The 20,955-nt window shown below is 38.0% G+C and overlaps 1 protein-coding gene across 1 annotated transcript in view; it reads right to left on the bottom strand.

The window, feature by feature from the left end:
* The window catches only part of LOC127446918 (mitogen-activated protein kinase kinase kinase 13-like), an 84,696-nt gene that overhangs the window by 4,854 nt on the left and 58,887 nt on the right, over positions 1–20,955 (bottom strand). Inside the window, exons 3-12 of the mRNA XM_051708240.1 lie at positions 14,341–15,017; positions 9,190–9,373; positions 8,849–9,040; positions 8,459–8,617; positions 4,889–5,047; positions 4,406–4,514; positions 4,079–4,188; positions 3,878–3,994; positions 1,657–1,800; positions 611–1,343 (exon numbers count right to left, since the gene is read on the bottom strand). Of these exons, the coding sequence (XP_051564200.1) occupies positions 611–1,343; positions 1,657–1,800; positions 3,878–3,994; positions 4,079–4,188; positions 4,406–4,514; positions 4,889–5,047; positions 8,459–8,617; positions 8,849–9,040; positions 9,190–9,373; positions 14,341–14,941 (2,508 nt within the window). The 5' untranslated portion in view covers positions 14,942–15,017. The remainder of the gene's footprint in view (positions 1–610; positions 1,344–1,656; positions 1,801–3,877; positions 3,995–4,078; positions 4,189–4,405; positions 4,515–4,888; positions 5,048–8,458; positions 8,618–8,848; positions 9,041–9,189; positions 9,374–14,340; positions 15,018–20,955) is intronic.

The following is a 20,955-nucleotide window of genomic DNA, read 5'->3' on the forward strand; positions in this document are numbered from 1 at the left end:
AGACCACAACAATGATGCGACTCATTTGAATTCTTCTGAGAATTTACTAGTTTATGGAGGAAGTGAAACCTCTCAAATCGCAAACAGCACTGATGAAGAGAAAACACTGTGCATGCACCAAAATAAGGGTTTTCACATATTGCACATCACCACCCGAACTAAAACTAATCAAGAACTATGCTTATATGGCATTGCACTTGAGTTCACAAAGGGCTTTAAACTCTGGACCTCCAAGACTTATGGACAAAGTTTTCCTCCTATGTAATGTAAGTTCTGTATAAATGACTGATATTAGGAAATAAACTGGATAATAAATCAAATAGGCTCTTATAAACAAACAGGCTAATTAAATGTCAAAATGGGGCTAGAAAACATCCTGTATCTTTTGTTGTTGACATCAACTACGAAAAATAATGTCACTTGATACATGCCCTTTTATTTGAAAACCATGCACAAAACTATGCAAGACAAAAGAAAAAGTGACCCAGGCAACATCAAATCCAGGTTACATTTTTTTACCGTGTTAGGTCGCCACTTTATGTCCAATATAAAATCTTGGTCCCGAAGCAAAACCAGTTAAGAACTACTGCGTTAAGATATCTAAACTTACATTTCTGAGGGGTCTGAGAGTTTGTTGCAGGCTGCTGGACAAGCTTCCTCGTGGGGAACCCTGCTCCGGCTGCTCTCCCTTTCCTTGAGCTTCTCCATCTGATGTCGGGTCCACCGCCCGTCTGACGGCGGGTGGCGTTCCCTCACACGTACTCAGTAGGGAGTAGTGTGGGAGTTCTGGGTGGCTGGGCACAGCAGGCATCCCCTGGCAGTGCATGCAGCCCGGGAAAGGATGTACCTGGCAGCAGGGACACAGCGGCCCCGGGCCTGAGCCTTTGGAAGGGGGTATAGAGGACCTGCGGTGGCGTGAATCAGCATCCACTGCAGTGGAAATTAGATCGGGGCTGGAGCCGGACAGCCTCCGTTGGAGATGGTCAGTTTGCGGGCTGCGAAGAGCCGCAGCGGGGCCGAAGTAACGCAGGTTGTTGGCGCAATTGGCGATGGCGCTTACCCTGTTTTGCACCGGAAGGAGGGGTCGCTCAGGTGGAGCGTGATGGTGGTGGGGATAGTTTTGTTCCTGGAGGGGTTGCTGTTCCTCAGAGGGACTGAAATTGGGCTTCAGCGCACCTGGGAAGTCGTTGTGGCTGCCCTTGCTGTTTGCCCTCCGATGACGGGGTTTACTGCGGTACCGGCTCTTTCCAGGAGGGGTGGACACTTTGGGGCTCCTTGACAGGGGAGAAGGGGCGGTAAGAGGCTCTACGGTGGGAATGCCATCAGAGCGCAGCAGATCCGGTCTGCGGGAGATCAAATGCATGAAGTTAATGACCTCGTGAAGAATTCATGATAGATACTTTTACATGAAAATTTGGCTAAGCTTCATTGTCTTTCTCTACATATTATCCAACCATATTACTGAATAATAATACAAAAAAATTCTATAATTGTAATGATACAGTACTTAGTTACGTTCCACTGATTTAATTGGACAATAAATCAAAGTGGCATTACAAAAGCAATGGAACATTTCTTTGTATCACTGAAATGTAATTTATTAAGCATTACCTTCTTTGTTTATAGAACTGTTGTGTAAAAGCAATAATCGCACACCTCTTAGGCGGCTGTGTTCCAGGCTTGTGGTTCATGCTGCTCTTTTTCTTGATGAGCTTCTCAACAGCGTTGGGCCTCACGATGGGCCGAACCAGGTGCCGCTTGCATGTGCCAGGATACTTCTTCTCCACAGCCTGTTCCCTCCTGCGGGAACCCAAGAGTGATCATCACAGGCAGCTCTGGCTCATGTCTTTACAAACATCTCTATGTACAAAGTCAGATTTAGTCATTTGTGGTAGTTAGATTTCACAGAATGAGTGTGCATATCATAGTGTGCTCATTCAGTCTGTGTAAATGTAGGTCATTGTAATTTTGGCATGATATGCAGTGAGTCGGGTTGAGCTTTAAGCAGATTACATTTAATTAGAGTTTCAGAGAGTCGACTGCATTCAGGGACAGATGGGGTTGGAGTTCAGACTGTGTAATTTTTAATAATACATTTCAATTGTCAGTTGGTATTTACCCATAAACATTTTATCCTACACAACACAAAAAAGAAACAATAATCAATGTTTGAAATGTCATCTATTGAAATTTGTATTTTGTGTATTATATATATATATATATATATATATATTTATAGATATAAACCCACACATTTATTTAACGTTATTTACATATATACACTGTATATATAAAACAATTAACTTACAGTAAGTTAACATAATATAATAATATAATATATGTGACGAGGAGGAGGGTGTGGCCGGGCAGAGAGGATGCACGCCCGGTGCCGAGTTACCCAACCAGCGGGAGAGGGATAAAGGAGGAGCCAGGGGAGCCAGAGAGAGAGAGAGAGAGAGAGAGAGAGCGAGAGAGAGAGAGAGAGAGAGAGAGAGAGAGAGAGAGACAGACACCCGTGGCCGCTCTGTGTGTGTGTGTGTGTTCATTGATGTGTAATTGTGTTTCAGTTCTGAGTTTTATGTTTATTAAAGTCTCGTTGTTTGTTACTCCAGTTCCCGCATCCTCCTTTCCCGAACCGTTACAATATAATAATTATATAATATATAATTATATATTAATACAGAAATATTAATATAATAGTTCTATTATAATTCTCTCAACTTTAATTTTCAGTACTAATTACCATAAATATTTTATAATACATAACACAAATAAGAAACAATAATCAATGTTTGAAATGTCACTTATTGAATTAAATATACACACAAAATTTATAAAACAATAAGTTTTAATATATTAATATAATATTATTAACATTAGATTAATAAATATTATAATGATAGAATATTTAATTATTGTATATTAATATAATAATTTATATAAATAATTAACTTCATTAACTTGGCCAGAAGGCTCTACAACATGACTATTTCATTTAGCTTAAAGTGTGTGAGTTGACAACAAATGCATTCTGTATATCAGGGAATAATTTGGCATACTTGGTCAATATTAATGATGTTATTATTTATGTTTTGTCACAAAGGTTGTGTTGGAATAATTTTCTGTTGTGTGACAGTGTTACATTTCTTTGAATTGCAATTTAGTACATTCCATTTTCCTGTCATTCCAGTTCAAATTCAGCTTCATGTGGGCCATGGCCAATTCATGGTTCTTTTTATTTATTCATTTATTTATTTATTTATTTATTTTATTTTATTTTTGGAATGCCCAATTCCCAATGCGCTCTAAGTACTCGTGGTGGCGTAGTGACTCGCCTCAATCCGGGTGGCGGAGGATGAATCTCAGTTGCCTCCGCGTCTGAGACCGTCAATCCGTGCATCTTATCACGTGGCTTGTTGAGCGCGTTACCGCGGAGATATTCTCTGCAGCATCCACGCACAACTCACCACGTGCCCCACAGAGAGCGAGAACCACATTATAGCGACCACGAGGAGGTTACCCCATGTGACTCTACCCTCCCTAGCAACCAGGCCAATTTGGTTGCTTAGGAGACCTGGCTGGAGTCACTCAGCACACCCTGGATTCGAACTCGCGACTCCAGGAGTGGTAGTCAGCGTCTTTACTCGCTGAGCTACCCAGGCCCCATCTGAAGATCTTTTAAGTTGACACAGCATCTTAAAAATGCGGCACTCCTGCACGCTGCAAAAACCAGTGAGATGCAGCGCAGCGGTCAAAGAACATTATGTCTAGTGTATGTTTACATGCAACCGGAGTGAATAACTGAAAGGACTTCTGAAATGCTTAATTTTGGCCTTCCATGTTAAAAACACTGAATGAAGAACGTTTGAGAACTTACTTGAAGAGCTCCTTCTCCCGCACCTCCAGCTGTAGCATGATGGCACTGAGCTCCATGTACAGATTATTGGCCCTCTCCAGTTTCCTCTCATAATGCTCTCGGATATCCAGAGCATGTCTGAAACACAGAGAGTCAGAATGGTGAGAGACAGACAGCACATGAATTCTGCAGGTTGAGCTGCACATGTGCGACAACACTCACCTGAGCTCATCTCTCCTGCGTTTAATCAGCTCCTCGTCCAGTCGATGGATACAGGTGCCTTCACTCTTGATCTTCTCGAAATGTTTCTTCACCTCTTCTCTCCATTCGGTCTGTCACAAACACACATGTAATACAGTGAAATCTAGGCATGAGAACAGTTAAGAATTGCACGATTCTGGGTCTTCAATGATTTCATTAATTATTTTTGTACATTTGAAGAATCCAATTGATAACGCAGAGTCTTTTTGACCATTTTGACCTTCTTGAAATCTTTTTCGTCTTTCTTTATTACTCGATACTGGAGTAATAATGCGTTTATGCCCTCACCTGAGATTTGAAGTAGGTCTCCTGCGGGGTTCCCAGCAGGTCAGCGGAGGCGATGTCCAGATGTAGCAGGATTTGTCTGAAGGACGGACGGTTTCTGGGTTTACCTTGCCTGCAGGTGCGAGAACAATTATGAGCACAATCTTATCCAACTAATTAAACTTACATTACAGAGCTCTAAAAGGTCAAATATATTTTTAATAATGGTGCTAAAATGTATAAATTGACCATTGTCCCAGGCAAACGATTTCCTGTATTTCCTGTAGAGCTGTTCTGTAATATTACTTCTTCTCAATAAAATTATTTAAACTCAAATCAATACTTCATGTCGATAGTGTATATTTATTCATTTGGTTAAGTACTGAGGAGGTGTGCAATGTAGTCCCGTTCGGACTCCCTACAATTCAAATCTCACTTAAGATGGCCGAATGTCCTGTGAAGGCAACTGGAACGTGCCCCATGTTGTTGTATGACGGTTTCTCTCACCACGTCTGTTTCATGAGGATTTTGAAGCCGTCGGGACACGTGGATGGGACAGGCAGGTGGAGACTGTTACTCCCAACACCCCAGATGATGGCAGAAGAGTCGACGTCTTTATAGGGGATCTCACCCGTCAGTAGCTCCCATAATACCACCCCAAATGACCTGCAAACAAACGTGAATATGTTCACAGCAACCTACTGCAACAGCTGAACAAGCAAAAGGTAATGCTAAACATTATGACATAAGAAAATTAAGGAGATTTACAAGTTATTTCTCAGTAACTATAGAGTCTGGAGTCAAAAGTAATCAAAAAGTAAACACAAAAGCACACTGGCATACATTAAAAGAAGAGTTGACTATATAACGAAGGTAGATTTGATCTGAAAGGTTGAACTGCGGTCTCAAAACAAGGGTATTTTTTTAAATAATTGTCAGGTCACGGCACCTGTGTAAATGAACCGGTTAAAATAAATGTTTGACTTATATTTGGTGTTTAGAACTCTAATTAATTTTAGTGAGTTGGTTCATTATGACAGCTCATGTAAATGAACCAGTTCACATAAATGATTCACTGATTCACTTGAGCCCCACGCGGCCTTAAAGGGACATTGCCAGAAGTCACCGTCTTCTTTTTGAAGTGAAATATTTAATTAATTGCTGCGGTTTATTACTATATTTCGACTTGTTTATATAAAATGGGTGTTTTTTTTAGTTTTATTACGTTTACTTTTAATATAATATAAATATTGTTTAACCTCTTCAACTCTGCGGCGCCAGGAGCGTGTAATTTGTTTAGGGTTACAAAATAAAAGTCCCTGTAACTAAGACTAAAGTTTTATCTGGGTCATTGACAAATAAGTTTATCCGAGGTGATAAAAATTGGAAATCTTTAAAAAGTTAGGCATATGTGGTACCATTTGAAAGCTTAGAATCTGACCTTTTCACAGAACCTCATCACTTTTGCATAAAATACAAAAATAACACATAAAATAAAATAATATTACATAAAATAACAAGACCTATCTGTAGCCCCCCTTTAAAATGGGCATGTAAGACGGCCACTGTAGCACCCCCATTTTCACCTACAGTCATCAAACTTGATACATACAGTTGTGCTCAAAAGTTTGCATACCCTGGCAGAAATTGTGAAATTTTGGCACTGATATCAGATATTGATAACGTCTCATATCTGCCCTTATCACTGCTTCTGTAAGCCCCAAATAACCACAAACTCTATATCAACTCTTACTTGAGGTTGTTTTATTTAAAATGAGCCATTGTTTACTTGTCTGTGAGCTTGTTTGGGTAAATTATCAAATGTTGTGTCTCAAAAGTTCAGAACAAAATATGCAGTCCAGTAGAAAAAGCGAAATATGTTCTCAACTATTGATGATCAAATGTTACACATCAACAATACCAAGACTGAGCCTCTAGACAACTCAAAAGCTGAGATATTCGATGAAACAGTGAGGAAGGTCTATGTCCAATAAATATACACTTGTTGTCAATGGACAAGTGCATATGTGAGTGCTCAGCTGCGTTAAATTGCCACAAACATTTCAGATTTGTATACTGTGATGGAAGATGATTAAAAAAAAATCCTATTACTTTTTGCAGGGAGACAGAGCAAACAGAACATAAATAACATCCTCACAAACGTAAGAAAAGTATTATTATTTTAATATTTAATATGTTTATCATAAGCTTGTAAACATATACAATATTATTCAGGAATTATTAGAATCTTTAAATGAGGCCAATTAGTCCACTGTATGTGTGTATGGTGAGCTTTTAAATTTGGATGTGAAAAGTTGCAGGCAGCCACTGAAAAATGCACCAGAGTTGAAGAGGTTAAAACTAATTGTTTATTGTCATCCTTATTAAATATATAGGCTAGCTATCAGGTGATATTAGAACTTCTGATTGCAGAATTAAATAATATAATTGGTTTGTGACATATTTAAAAAACAATTCTTCTTTAAATAGCTTCAATGTAGTTAGCAACGTTATGTTCGTAACTTGTAGTGTAGTTCATTAATTTTTAAAAGAGTAGATTGACTGTAGTTTAACCCTCAGGTGTCGATGGACGCACCGGCGCGTCCTGCTGGATTTTTTCCTCATAACAGCGGAAACAACTTAAATTACTCCGTCATTTTTGGGCATACAGATAAGTCATCATTAGAGACTATAAAGGGTCTACTTTTATTTGTGTACACTCACAATAACAACAAAACCTTGTGCTTTTGTAAAATAAAGAAAATATACAGGGTGCGCTTTCAGCCGTCTCTGTCTCCACAAGCATCTTTCTGAAACACGTCACAAAAATGAACTGAAACTCAGCGAATACTTATCACACAAACATGAAACATATGTCTAAAGAAAGCTTAAAATGTCTAAGGAATTCAAATTTAAAACAAATATTCTCCTGCAATGTAATCTGTATGAAACATAGCGATGTACAGTTTCTCCTGGCTCAGCTAATTATCGCTAATGTGATCACACCCACCAGCAGAGGGCGCTATTCATACGGTAATGTGCTGAGGCGATCAATGCAAATGGAAAATGCCCCCGAGGAAGTTTATGTTTATATATACATATATATATATTTATAAAATATATTTTAACATTTATTCCTGTGATGTAAAGCTGAATTTTCAGCATTATTACTCCAGTTTTCAGTGTCACATGATCCTACAGAAATCATTCTAATATGCGGATTTGGTGTAATATCTGATATAGGGCATATACACAATATATACAATTTTTTTCAGGATTCTCTGGTGAGTAGAAAGTTCAAAATAACAGTATTTACCTGAAGTAGAAAGCATTTGTAACATTATACACTAACGTTCAAAAGTTTGAGGTCAGTAAGATTTTGTCTTTTTTTCCCTTTTTATTAAAACAATTAATACTTTTATTCAGCAAGGATGTATTATATTGATCAAAAGTGACAGTAAAGACATTTATAATGTTACAAAAGCTTTCTATTTCAGATAAATGCTGTTATTTTGAACTTCCTATTCAACAAAGAATCATGAAATTTTTTTATATATTGTGCATATGCCCTATATCAGATATTACATTTTATTCTGTTCCCAGAGGAGGGGTCTTTGTCTCTTCAGGTGTGAATCACATCAGTATTCATGATCATTCATGCCTCCTCGCATATGGCCTATCTAACACTAAAAGTGTCTTACAAAAGTTAAATGACTATATTGTTTTGTATGAATGAGTGATCAGGATGGTTTTCACATCATTTTGTAGCAAAAAATCCAGTTCTCAAAAGTCTTGTGAACAAACGTTTAGTATGTGTTATATGGCCTTATTTCAGTGACGTAAAATGTTTGTTTTTTCAAAAACCATGCATAAACGTTATTTTCTCAAAAATACAAACATGTACATACATGTTGCTCACATATTATTGTAGCCCAGTTTGTGCTGAATACAGTGTTATCAGACTTTAGCCATCAAGGCGTGTCAAAACTTCTCCGGGGCCCAAAACACTCTCAGACCCCCGAGGGTTAACCACTTTAAGTGACAGTTTCAAAGCAGCTTCTGCAACACCACACTCACCAGATGTCTACTTTCTCTGACACTGGCTCATTCCGGATGACTTCGGGGGCCATCCAGGCGACTGTACCTGCAAACGACATCTTCATGCTCTTGTCGCTGAGTTCTTTAGATGTTCCAAAGTCTGAGATCTTCACCGAGTCATTTTGAGTGACTAACACACTGCAGGGTACACAGATGAAAACACACAACCACAAAAGCTGAACAGAGATAATTGATATGACCGATATTTGTTACTGACATATACCCTTTTCAATTTAATCAGTTGTTTGATATTGTATTTACAAATAAATGCCATTATTTTGAGCATCTCTAAAGACCCAACAACACCTTACAACAGGAAACAACGGTGTTCCCTCTGCTGCATTTGTGCACAGACAGTAAGGTTCTTACTTTGGTGATTTGAGGTCTCTGTGGATGATCTTGTGGAGATGTAGGTAGTTCATGCCACTGGCGATCCCTGAGGCCCAGTCAACCAGCAAACAAGGCATGATCTTGCGTCCTGCCCTAAGAACCTCATAGAGCTGCCCTTGTGCACAGTACTCCATGATGATGCAGTAACATGGCGCTTGCGTACACACACCCCTGACAGAGAACACACATATTAAATGTTTTGTCACTCTTGTAACACATTAAATACGTTAAGCTACTGTATGACTTAAGAAGACTCGGAATATAGCACAAAAGTCGTATGGACTACTTTAATGATACTTTATGGTGAAATCATGACCTACTTGAAGCTGATGATATTGGGGTGCTTGAGTTTGCGAAGGTGTTTGATATCCGTTTCCTTCTGCTCGCGGACTTTCTTAATCGCGACCTCTTCCGAGTGGAACTTTCCGAGGAACACGGCGCCCTGAGCTCCACTGCCCAGCCACTGCAGTTCAGAGATCTCCTCAAATGGCACCTCCCACATGTCTGTTGATCAATCAGGGAACACGGTCAGAATATTAAGCAATCAATCACAACAGCAGCATAGTACAAAGATCAACTGTAACTAAGACTAAAGTTTTATCTGGGTCATTGACAAATAAGTTTATCCGAGGTGATAAAAATTGGAAATCTTTAAAAAATCTAGTTTAAAATGTATGTTTCGTGCTGAGTGACTCCAGCCAGGTCTCCTAAGCAACCAAATTGGCCCGGTTGCTAGGGAGGGTAGAGTCACATGGGGTAACCTCATCATGGTCGCAATTAGTGGATCTCGCTCTCAATGGGGCGTGTGGTAAGTTGTGCGTGGATCGTGGAGAGTAGCATGAGCCTCCACATGCTGCGAGTCTCCGCGGTGTCATACACAGTGAGCCACGTGACAAGATGCGCGGGTTGACTATCTCAGAAGTGGAGGCAACTGAGACTTGTCCTCCGCCACCTGGATTCAGGTGAGTAACCGTGCCACCACAAGGACCTACTAAGTAGTGGGAATTGGGAATGCCAACTTGGGGAGAAAAAGGGATAAAAAAATTAATCATTTAACCCTTTAAGCTCTGAAGGTGTTTTTAAAGATTTCCTGTTTCAGTGGGGTACCCAAAATTAAAGGATTATAAGGATTATAAGAAAAAAAAAAAAGTTTGATATCATTGTAAAAAAAACTTTTCACATTTTTTAATGATATTGATTATGATACACTCTGAGACTCTAGGCCTAAGAAACTGCTGAAAAATCACAAAACAATTGAGCCAAAAACTGTATCTGAGAAAAATGTTGTGTTGATCCAACAAAGCAATCAAAAGTTGCTTTGTTGGATGTTTGTAAAAGCATTACAAAAATAATTTATCATAGTGTCCAAAAACATCTCAAAGTGTCCAAAAGCTTCACCAAACAAATAAAACATAATAACTGTACATAAGAACTAATTACACATGCAAACACAACAATGACTAAAGGTTTGCAAAACATGCAGACATGATTTTAGTAATGAGATTTCACAGAACGAGTTTCATTCTGTGCCATTTGAGTCATCATTGAGTCTGTGTCATGTATTTGGCACCATCTCCTGGTGGCCATATGTAACATTGTGCTTCATGTGGATTATCTAATGATCTCTGCATCTGATTATCTTGTGTGTGGGCTCGTTTTAAAGATAATCATATACTCTAAATAATGCTATTTAATATTTTATATTCCATTTATTTTTCATGAAGTTATAAGTGAAAATGCAGCATTAGAGCAACACCAATATAATTGTCAAAGACATATACCTAGCTATTACTCGCTATATTTTTGTCTGTAAGTAAAAGAAATAGGCTGGTTGTATTCTACCTCTTTGAGAGCATTCCAACAACATATGACAGATGGCTGTTTGATGAGTTTGATGTTTTTACTGATTGCAATAATATGTACAGAGGAATGTTTTTAATTTTTTTTATATAAATTATCAAAATGGAACACTTCTGATTTGTCTGCAAATTTCAAAACACTTTTGAACAGTAAAACAGTTTTATTCATAATGCCTACATGGATTGTAAAGTAGAGCTTCTAAGCTTTCAAACAATATCCATTTTGTGTTGGTCAAGACTTAATATTTTGATGATTATTATTATTGTTTTTTTTTTGCAAGCCTGCCTGCAGTAATGGCACAGTGTTTCAGTTGTCCTACAAATGTTGCCTATTTTCATATCGTCTACTGTTGCACTGACAAGATGAAAGAGATCTGGTTCTGGGTTTAGACATAGAGTTGGTATTGATACAGATTTCCGAATCGATTCGACTCCGATTCACAAGCTCTCGATTCTGATTCGATTAATTTGCTTACATATGAAATACATTCTTTCCCAGCTAATGCTGTTAATTATACAGGGGACCTTCTAACTAGGTACATTATGAAAATATAATTTTACTAGTTATATTTTATTACATTTTTCATCAATTTGGCCACATTTGAGCTTTTTAAAAATAAACAAATCCATGTATAATATCAATTAATATGATATTGCATTTATTTTGTTACACGTTTATTGTTTGCATGCATACTCTACAAGTACTTACATTAATTTGTTGGACACGTCCTAAAATGGTACTGTCTCTTTAAGAAAACCGGCTGCCCTGTAAAGACCGTCTGTAGAAGGCGCATATTAACGAAAGAGGACGCGAATCACTTTACGTCATCCTTACTATGTCCGATTATAATTAAATGTTTATTTTTGTCTGTTTTTGATCAACTGACTGTATTCATTTTCCTGAGCTATAAAAGAGCAACTTCAACAATTTCCAAAAATAAATAAATAAATAAATAAATAATAAAAAGTGTAAACACTGTGGCCCTGTGGTGATTTAAAACATTGCAAGATCTGTTTGAAGAGGCCGATAAGCATGACTTAGCATCACTGGCTCAACCAGTGGCCTCAGTGTTTTCAGTAATATTAATTAAAAAAAACCCATTAGATTAAAAGATCGATCTTGGGATGAAGAATCGATATCGAGATCGTTCAAATTAAGATCGCATTGCATAATTATTTTTTTTACCCAGCCCTATTTAGACATTGTTTGAGCCCACAGTAATAATATTGATAATAAAAATAATATTAATAATTTACAATAATAATAAAAACACATAAAAAGGTTTCTTTAATATTAAATAAATAGTCAAATACTGTGACAAATATTATCAATAAAGTAGATCTAAGAGATAAACCATGTCTCTTAAAAGTCAATATGAACAAATATTTTTCATCAAATAATCTGAGCTGTGCCATTTACATTAAGTGTATACCTCGATATAATTTCTATATGTGAACAATTGACTCATTTTATTTATCCTAAGGAATTTCAGGACACATCTGAAACAAAGTTGATACTTAAACGAAACAAAACTGAGAACTAAGACCCTGTTTACACCTGTTATTAAGATGCATTACAACTAGGGTTGTCAATTCTTATCTAATTAATTACATGGTATGCCGATTAATTAATTGAATTAATCGCAATTAATCGCAATTAATATATAAAATATATATATATATTATACAAAAATAATATTCAGATAATTATAATGCATTACAGTATTGTGGCAGAGCAGTTAAGCACTGATAAGACAATACAAAAAGTGGCTTTAGAATTCAATGTACTGTTTACTTGAATATTATTGAACATAAGTCAATCATTGGCCTACAGTTCACAGCAATCCATTTTGCAACTGAATTTGTCAATCAGTCTGAGATTTATTATGAGGTCTTTTCTAAGGACTCGTCAATGTACACCTGCGTCAGAGGGACGCTTGTGGAGCGCCTCAGTTGCATTGCATCATAAACGTCCTGTTTTTAGGCTGTTGTGTCAAGTTAAACATAATTTAATACTTAGAAAAACACATCTTGAGATAGCCAAGTTCGGATTTGCACTCCATCAAGCTGTGTTTAAATGCAAGAACGTGTCCTCATGTTGTGTTGTCTGCTGAAGGGTTGGTTTGTTCTCTGTATAAGCTGCACGTTGCCTATACAACTGAAGTTTCACTTACTGCCCCCTGCTGAAAACAGCTGGTACTTCAAGCATGAAGGGACATGATTAATTGTTTTAATTTAACACGTTATTTTTTATACAATTAATCACACCGAATTAACACGTTAAATCGACAGCTCTAGTCACAACTAGTGCTGCAACAAACGATTATTTTGATAATCGATTAATCTAATGATTATTAGAACGATTATTCGACTATTTGGGCGATTATTGCAACGATTAATCATTAGCTCTTAATCGACTATTCAGCTTGTACCTTGATTTAAAAGGTAGCATTAAATGTGCTTACTAATAATAAAGAGATCTTTTAAAAATACCTCTAAATTACTTTTTATTAAGTTTAATTCAGTAAAAAATTCACTGCAAATAATCCTATTATAATGAATTGTTTTGTCTTGTTTTCCATTTAAAATATCTAAAAATCCTTAAAACAATATAAGATATTTAGACTTGCTTTAAGAGAATGTATCTTATATATAAGTGTATTTTGTATATAAGTGTATTTTTCACTTGTTTATTCATCAGCGAGTGCAGTAAAGACAAAATATACTTATATTCAAGATTCTCTGAAATCAAGTCTAAATATCTTATATGCTGCTTCTCAGGTAAATGTATCTTGTTTTAAGGATTTTTAGATATTTTAAAATATTTAAATATTTAATATTATATTAAACATTCTCAGATAACAAATTCTTCTTCTGCAGTATAGCTCCTAAAGTAAATGTACTTTATTTTAAAGGAGTTTGAGATATTTATATTGGAAAACAAGCCAAAACAACAACAAATCAAAAATGTATTTTGTTTCAGTGTATAATGGGGTGAAGACTACCCTCTCTCACCTTTCTGTTCACTTCAGTCCATCTTTAACTCACAAAAAAACTCTCTCTTCTTAATAGAGCTGCATATCACCGATTTTCTTCACGATAAGATACACGCTGTGATACATATGTATTATGATTCACTTCGTGGCGAGCCATCACATTATAATCTAACTGGAAGTGTGCGCGAGGGACGAGCATGCCCGCGCCAGAGTGTTCATCAGCCGGGTGCAGTTTCAATCTCTACCCCTTAGATCGGGTCACTTCACGCGACTCATTATTTCCTTTTAAAGCTGCAGGTAACCAGGTAAGTTTAAGCTCTTGTTTTAGCACAGCGGTAGGTTGACAGGTGAGCGGGCGGTGTTTGCTGCTGTTCAAACGCATTCAAACAGACGAGCATTTACACAACAAGCCTAATGTGGTCACATGTATTTTTGACCTCATTCGACCACAGCCGAATGTGGCTGAAGTGATCAAATCTCAAAACTTTTTTCACCCCGTTTACACCCATCTTTGGCGTCATCCCGTTGCAAACGGATGGCCCAAAACAAATCTTAATTCCAGGTATAAATGGGGCTTAAGTTATGTTTGTACTTACATGACCCCTCAATTGCTCACCTTGCTGCTGTAATTTGTACTCAGTCGAGTATGTTTTTCCAATGATATTCCACACAGGCCTCAAACATCCAAACAGGCCCTCCAGAAAACCCCCACTGCCAGTACCGGCTCTCTGAAAGTGCAGTTTAATGTCGTCATGAGGGTGGTGGTTTGTATCATCCCCACTATGGTCCATCGGACATCCTCCCTCATCGTTCCTCTCCTCGCCGCCGCTGCCACACCCACCCTGAACGCAGGAGGCAGGTGACTCCGCCTCCTCGTGCTCCTGCAGTTGCAGCACGCTATTCTCGAAGTGTCCATGCTCGCGGGTGGAGTCTTCGCTGAGGGCAGTGCACGGAGGACTGGTACCGCCCAAGTCATCATCCCTGCATGGGAGCTGCAGCTGTTGCAGCGGCATAGGGAGCGTGGTGGGTGGTGCCAGGTCTGTGATGATCTGTGGAGGGGGCAGGGCTTGAGGAGACACGTTGCCGTTGGTTTTCTTTATGGAGTCCCCAGCGACGGTGAGTTTGAGCTCCTCTTTGAGTTTCCCCACCAACAGGCTGGGACAGGACGTCCAGGACAGCACCTCCGGGGAGCTACCCATGGTGCCGTGTGTGTGCATGGGCAGATGCAGCCCACTCGACAGGAAATGAGGGCAGAAGCTTTACAGATGACTTCAGTTTGGGATTAGGACACACCTGCAGGAAAAAAAAAAAACACAGAACAGTATGTCAACAGAAATGGACTGATGTTGTTTTTCTGTGACTGATTGTTTAAATAAAATAAAAATAAAATACTGTAGTATTTTAAGTCTTTTAGAATCAAATACTAGATTCTGTGGAAGAATCCAATGTTTGACTTTGTTTTGGTCCATGTCTAACTTAAAAATGTCAATTTTTAACTAGCTCAGAACAAGCAACTACTTTTATTGCTTTTGCTTCGTCAGGAATATAGCCAATTATATTAGCCAATGGCAATAGAAAGTGCCTACTCTTTGCAACAGCCCTTACGTCAGAAGCATACCTATGATGCCTCCAAATGCTACCTATATAGGCAGCTCACTAGATCTTGGAGCAGAGCCAAAGTAATATTCCAGCATAACAAATTTAATGAAATACAAACATGTTTTAAACAGAAACTAAACAACAGCTCTGACTGCTAAATAAAGACTGAAAGAGATGCTTATTTTAATTTCCAATCTCATTTCGCACACAGCAGGAGAGGGAGTCGAGGCATTTACATTACTGATGATTATCTCTTTAGAGAGAGAGAGAGAGAGAACACTGATTCCGGGAAGCCATCGTTGTGATCCAGCCTCTCTATTGGCTGACTGTGTTAGTGTTGACTTGAGATTAAAGCAGAATGCGTATTAAAAGCTTTGAGGGGGAAACATCTGGCACACATTGCTAGCAACCCATGATCACTCACAGATATAAACACGCATATACACACAATCATCCAGGCTGAACATCCTTTAATCTGCTGCTGTAGTTACGCAAGCGCATTGCAGGGCAAACTCTCCCAAAAAAAAGGAATTAATTTGGTTGTATTACTGTCTAAATCAGGGTGGGCAAACACTTTGACATGTAGTGCAATATATGTATTTTTATAATACATAACATATATGTATTTAATTTTTTCAAACATGTTTGAAAACGTTTTTTTTTTAAATTAATGATAAAGTTGTGTACTCTCACAAAGTTGGTGCCAGATGGGCTGGTATTCAGGGTGTATTTACCATTCGGATTAAATTCTAGAGACTGTTGTGTGTGAAAATCCCAGGAGATCAGCAGTTACAGAAATACTCAAACCAGCCCATCTGGCACCAACAATCATCCATGTGATTCTCTAAACAGCCAATCATGTGGCAGCAGTGCTGTGCATAAAATCATGCAGATATGGGTCAGGAGCTTCAGTTAACGTTCACATCAACCATCAGAATGGGGAAAAAATGTGATCTCAGTGATTTGGAGCGTAGCATGATTGTTGGTGCCAGATGGGCTGGTTTGAGTATTTCTGGGATTTTCACACACAACAGTCTCTAGAATTTACTCCGAATGGTGTCAAAAACAAAAAAACATCCAATGAGCGGCAGTTCTGTGGATGGAAATGCCTTGTTGATGAGAGAGGTCAACAGAGAATGGCCAGACTGGTTTGAACTGACAAAGTCTACGGTAACTCGGATAACCGCTCTGTACATTTGTGGTGAGAAGAATATTATCTCAGAATGCTATTCTGAGATGCGGGTTGGCGCTGTTTTGGTGGAATGAGGGGGACCTACACAATATCAGGCAGGTGGTTTTAATGTTATGGCTGATCGTTGAATATATATATATATATATGAATATATTATAGTTTTCTTTATGCATAAGATCAATTAAAGTAACATTTATTTTTCCTTTTGATTTTAAAGGGAAATCTGACCCTATTTTCGTGAGACCAATGCCAACTTCTTGCCAGACATGGCTTTTTCAACCAATCAATGGTGTCATTAGTGGTTGTTAAACAACTGAAATAACTCTGTGGGCCAAATAGAGAAGTGTTGTTGATGGGTATATGTGGAGTATAAGGGTTACAATATATGTAGGATATTTGTGAGGGTTGTTGATGTATTACAGGTGTAAATGTGTATTGTGTGTTGATGAAAATACTGTATGTGGAGTATTCATGACAGGTATATCTGGGGTGTTGATGGGTGTAAGTAGGGTATTTGAAGGGTGTATGTGAGGTATTGGGGGTATGTATGAGCAGTAAACTGATCTATGTAAGTGGGTGTGATAGAGCCACAGCAGCAGCGCATCAATAATGCAGAATATGCATCTCACGCTGCCGAGAGTGCGGCAGGAAACCAGAGAGCGCTCTCTCAGGTAACCCCGAAAAGTCTCCTGTGTGTGTGTGTGTGTGTGTGTGTGTGTGTAATTCCACTCCGGCTCTGAGTTACAGTCTAGAGGGAAAAAAACTCAAGACCTGCCAAACAATCACAAACACATTTTAATGAACACACTCTCACACTCGCTCTCATGAAAACACTTTAGTTGATCTGTTTTTGATCAGATTCTAGATCCTGCTCCAGATCCAGATCCGTCCGGTCTGGCTTGGTTCTGTTCTATCACAAACATTCTCTCCACAGCAACATCAATCTGAACTGTTGTGAATTATTCATGGGTTTGGGTGGCAGTGCTGACATAAATAATATCTGGCTTTATCAAAGCAGTTCCTGTCCAAGTGGATAATTTTCCTACTGTACTGGACTGTAGCTGGTTCTGAACAGTGACTATGAATAATGAGCTTAACATTCATTACACACACACACACACACACACACACACACACACACACACACACACACACACACAAGTAATTTTCACTTGCAAATGCAAGATATTTGTGTGATGTCGAAGTTATGACAGAAAAGGAAAGAGATATATGGATAGACAAAGAGAGAGACATCCAGGAAGAGAATGAGAAAGATTTATCAACACATAATCCTTTAAGCCTTAGTTTGGGCTCTACCGAGAGCGTCTCGCAAAACACACAGGTCCGTTCTGCCTGGTGAGTTCTGGACATTTAAGGAATATTCCGGTTTCAATACAAGTTGAGCTCAATCGACAGCTTTTTTTGGCATAATGTTGATTATCACCCAAAAAATAATTTCGACTCGTCCCTCCTTTTCTTTAAAAAAGGCAAAAATGGAGGTTACAGTGAGACACTTACAATGGAAGTGAATGGGGCCAATTTTTGGAGGGTTTAAAAGGCAGAAATGTGATGCTTATAATTTTATAAAAGCACTTACATTAATTCTTCTGTTAAAACTTGTGTTATTTGAGCTGTTTTACAGTCATTTTAGGGTTATTACATCGTCATGGTAACAAAGTTGTAAAATTGGATAACTACATAGAAATGGTTAAGTGATTTTATAACACTAAAATAATGGTTTACACATATTGTTGACGTCTTGTGGCGATAGTTTTGAAACAGTATTTTAAACAGGGACTACTGGGAAACTGTTCTAGGTATGAAACCGAAAACGGAATTTTTTTGCATTGTATATCGTGAAAATGTTTACGCTTAAAGTTTCCATATACACAAGTCAGGTGTGATATGAGGTATCATTTGAAAGCTTAGAATGTGAAATTTGAGATAACCATCGCTTCTGCATTTATATTACTTAAAATAACAAAATAAGGCCTCAAAATGTTTGCGTTGAAATTAGCTCAGGAATGTGACTGTACAGTTTATTTTATTGTCCTAATACCACAGTTTGAAAGATTTTCAAAAGAATCACAAAGTGAAATATGATTTCTGTAAGTCATCAAATACAAACATCTCTTTTATGCTCAGATAACTGCTGCTGTAAGCCTTAAATAATATCGGCTTTTACCTTAGGACGTTCTCTAAAAAATGAGCCATTTTTTCACTTGACTGTGAGCTTGCTTGTGTGAATAATCCAGTGTTATATCTTAGATGTCCAGAACACAATATGCCATCCAGAAGGAAAGGCATGCAAAACAAATCAGCATAAAAATATGTTTTCGACTATTGATGATAAAATCTAGTCCACACAGAGGCCGAGATATTCGATGAAAAAATAAGGGTGGTGCTTGAACTGAAAATTAGACAGAATGTCTATGGACGAGCACATCTGTGAGGGCTAAAATGTGTTAGAGCGCCACCTACATTTCAGATCTGTATACTGTGATTGAGAAAAAAATATTTATCTAGTGCTTTCTGCCATCTAGTGGAATAAAATGAGACTTTTCAAAGTGAGGTAGAGTGAACAGAACCAGAATTACATGTTTATAAATTTAGGAAAAAGAAATCTTATAATCATAAGATTACAAACACATACAATATTATTTATGAATAAGTCCACAGTATGTGTGAATGGTGAGCTTTTAAATTTGAGTGTGAAAAATTACGGGCGGCAGCCAAAAAAATGCACCAGTATAATTTGGAAACTGGTTAATATCCGGTTAATTTCGTTCAGATAATTTTTTCATTAAACCAAAGACCAAAAGGTTAATTACAGTAATTTTTTGGAATTACACCACTTCCTGTTGCCCCAAAAAATGCATCACACATTACTTTTCCTTACTGCACGTTATGGATGAAACCTTCCGAGACAACTATATATAACAACTACTTTGCACATGCATGGATGTTTTATATAATTAAATTCACAACATGAAAAAAAAAAATATCGAATTGCTTATTTTGGGCTTGTTTTTTCAGACCATGTTGCTTGTTTCTCTTACGAGATCTGGCATCACAGCAACTGGTTTATCCCCCACTCTTAGCGCAGTGTACTGTCATTTTAAAAAGAACGTTAACTGTGCTTTTATTTTGTTCTAACCAGTTGCCATTTGGAAAGAAGGCTGGGGAACGTCGAAACCGGAAAAGTATGTTTCTGCTCCGAACTATCTGAAATGAAAAACATTTTGTTTTCAGTCCCGGATTTTAACGTCTACAAATTGGCCCCATCCACTTCCATTGTAAGTTTTGTGCTTTTTTTTTTTTTTTTTTTTTTAAAGAAAAGGAGGGACGAGTCTAAATAATTTTTGTGGTAATCAACATTATGCTACAAATGCTGTAGATTGAGCGTAACTTGTATTGAACCCAGAATATTCCTTTAACCTAGAATCTACACAATTCTAGCAGATTTGTCCATTTAAAAAGCTTCCGGGAAAACAGACTGAAAATATTGATGACTCATCTTGCACTCACAGGAGTTTGATCCAATAAAATCAGCTTGATCTTATGAAAATCACATGACTGTGGCGAAATGTTTGCAAATTGATATTACGTGCTACCTTAGACGATTCGCAGTAGTTACAAAGTGAAATGTCCACTGCGTGGCTCTAAAAGAGAGTTACATTTTCCGCCAAACAGATTTTTGAAGTTTAACTCATACAAATTTTAAATCAACAAAACCGACCTCCCTACCCTAAACCTAAACCTAACCAATAGTGTCAGAAAAAGCATATGTGAGATAAAAAACACGATTAACATAATTTTGTGGTGCTTCTATGACACTTTCAGCTCACGTGTGGACTTGCGTGCTCTTCAGGACTCCGGTCCTTTACATCACAAGTGCAACGCTGTATCAGTTGAGCTACTGTGCAATTTAATCGCACTCGAACACGCTTGTAAATGTTGTTGATTATGTAATGCAAACGTTAAAATGAGTCATGCGCTATAGTAAACATTTTTATATGTCATAAGACAGCATTGTGTGAGGAACAGGGCGAATTACTCGTGATTTGTGTCTAATTGTTGTAGTGCCTCTAGTGTTCATCTCACCGATACGTATAATGAGTGACGTAAAAATTTTGCAAAAATGTAGGTATGATAATGTGATTCTATAAGACCAGGTTGAAATTAGTGGCTCAGGCATACACTGCCACCAACAACTCTACAGTAGACGTCCACATCAGGGATGCACACTGGAGACAGGACATCTGGTGGGGCTGCGGATCGGGTTCCAGTCGATGGTCAGAGACACACCCATACCGAACCCCGCACACATCTGACACGAGTAAATAATCCCACCCATACCAGGGGTACGTCAATCTGTTCCGCTTTGTGCTTGAGCCGGATGCATAATACCAGACACACACACACACACACACACACACA

Source organism: Myxocyprinus asiaticus, chromosome 10, assembly GCF_019703515.2.
Source record: "Myxocyprinus asiaticus isolate MX2 ecotype Aquarium Trade chromosome 10, UBuf_Myxa_2, whole genome shotgun sequence".
Classification (NCBI taxonomy): Eukaryota; Metazoa; Chordata; class Actinopteri; order Cypriniformes; family Catostomidae; genus Myxocyprinus; species Myxocyprinus asiaticus.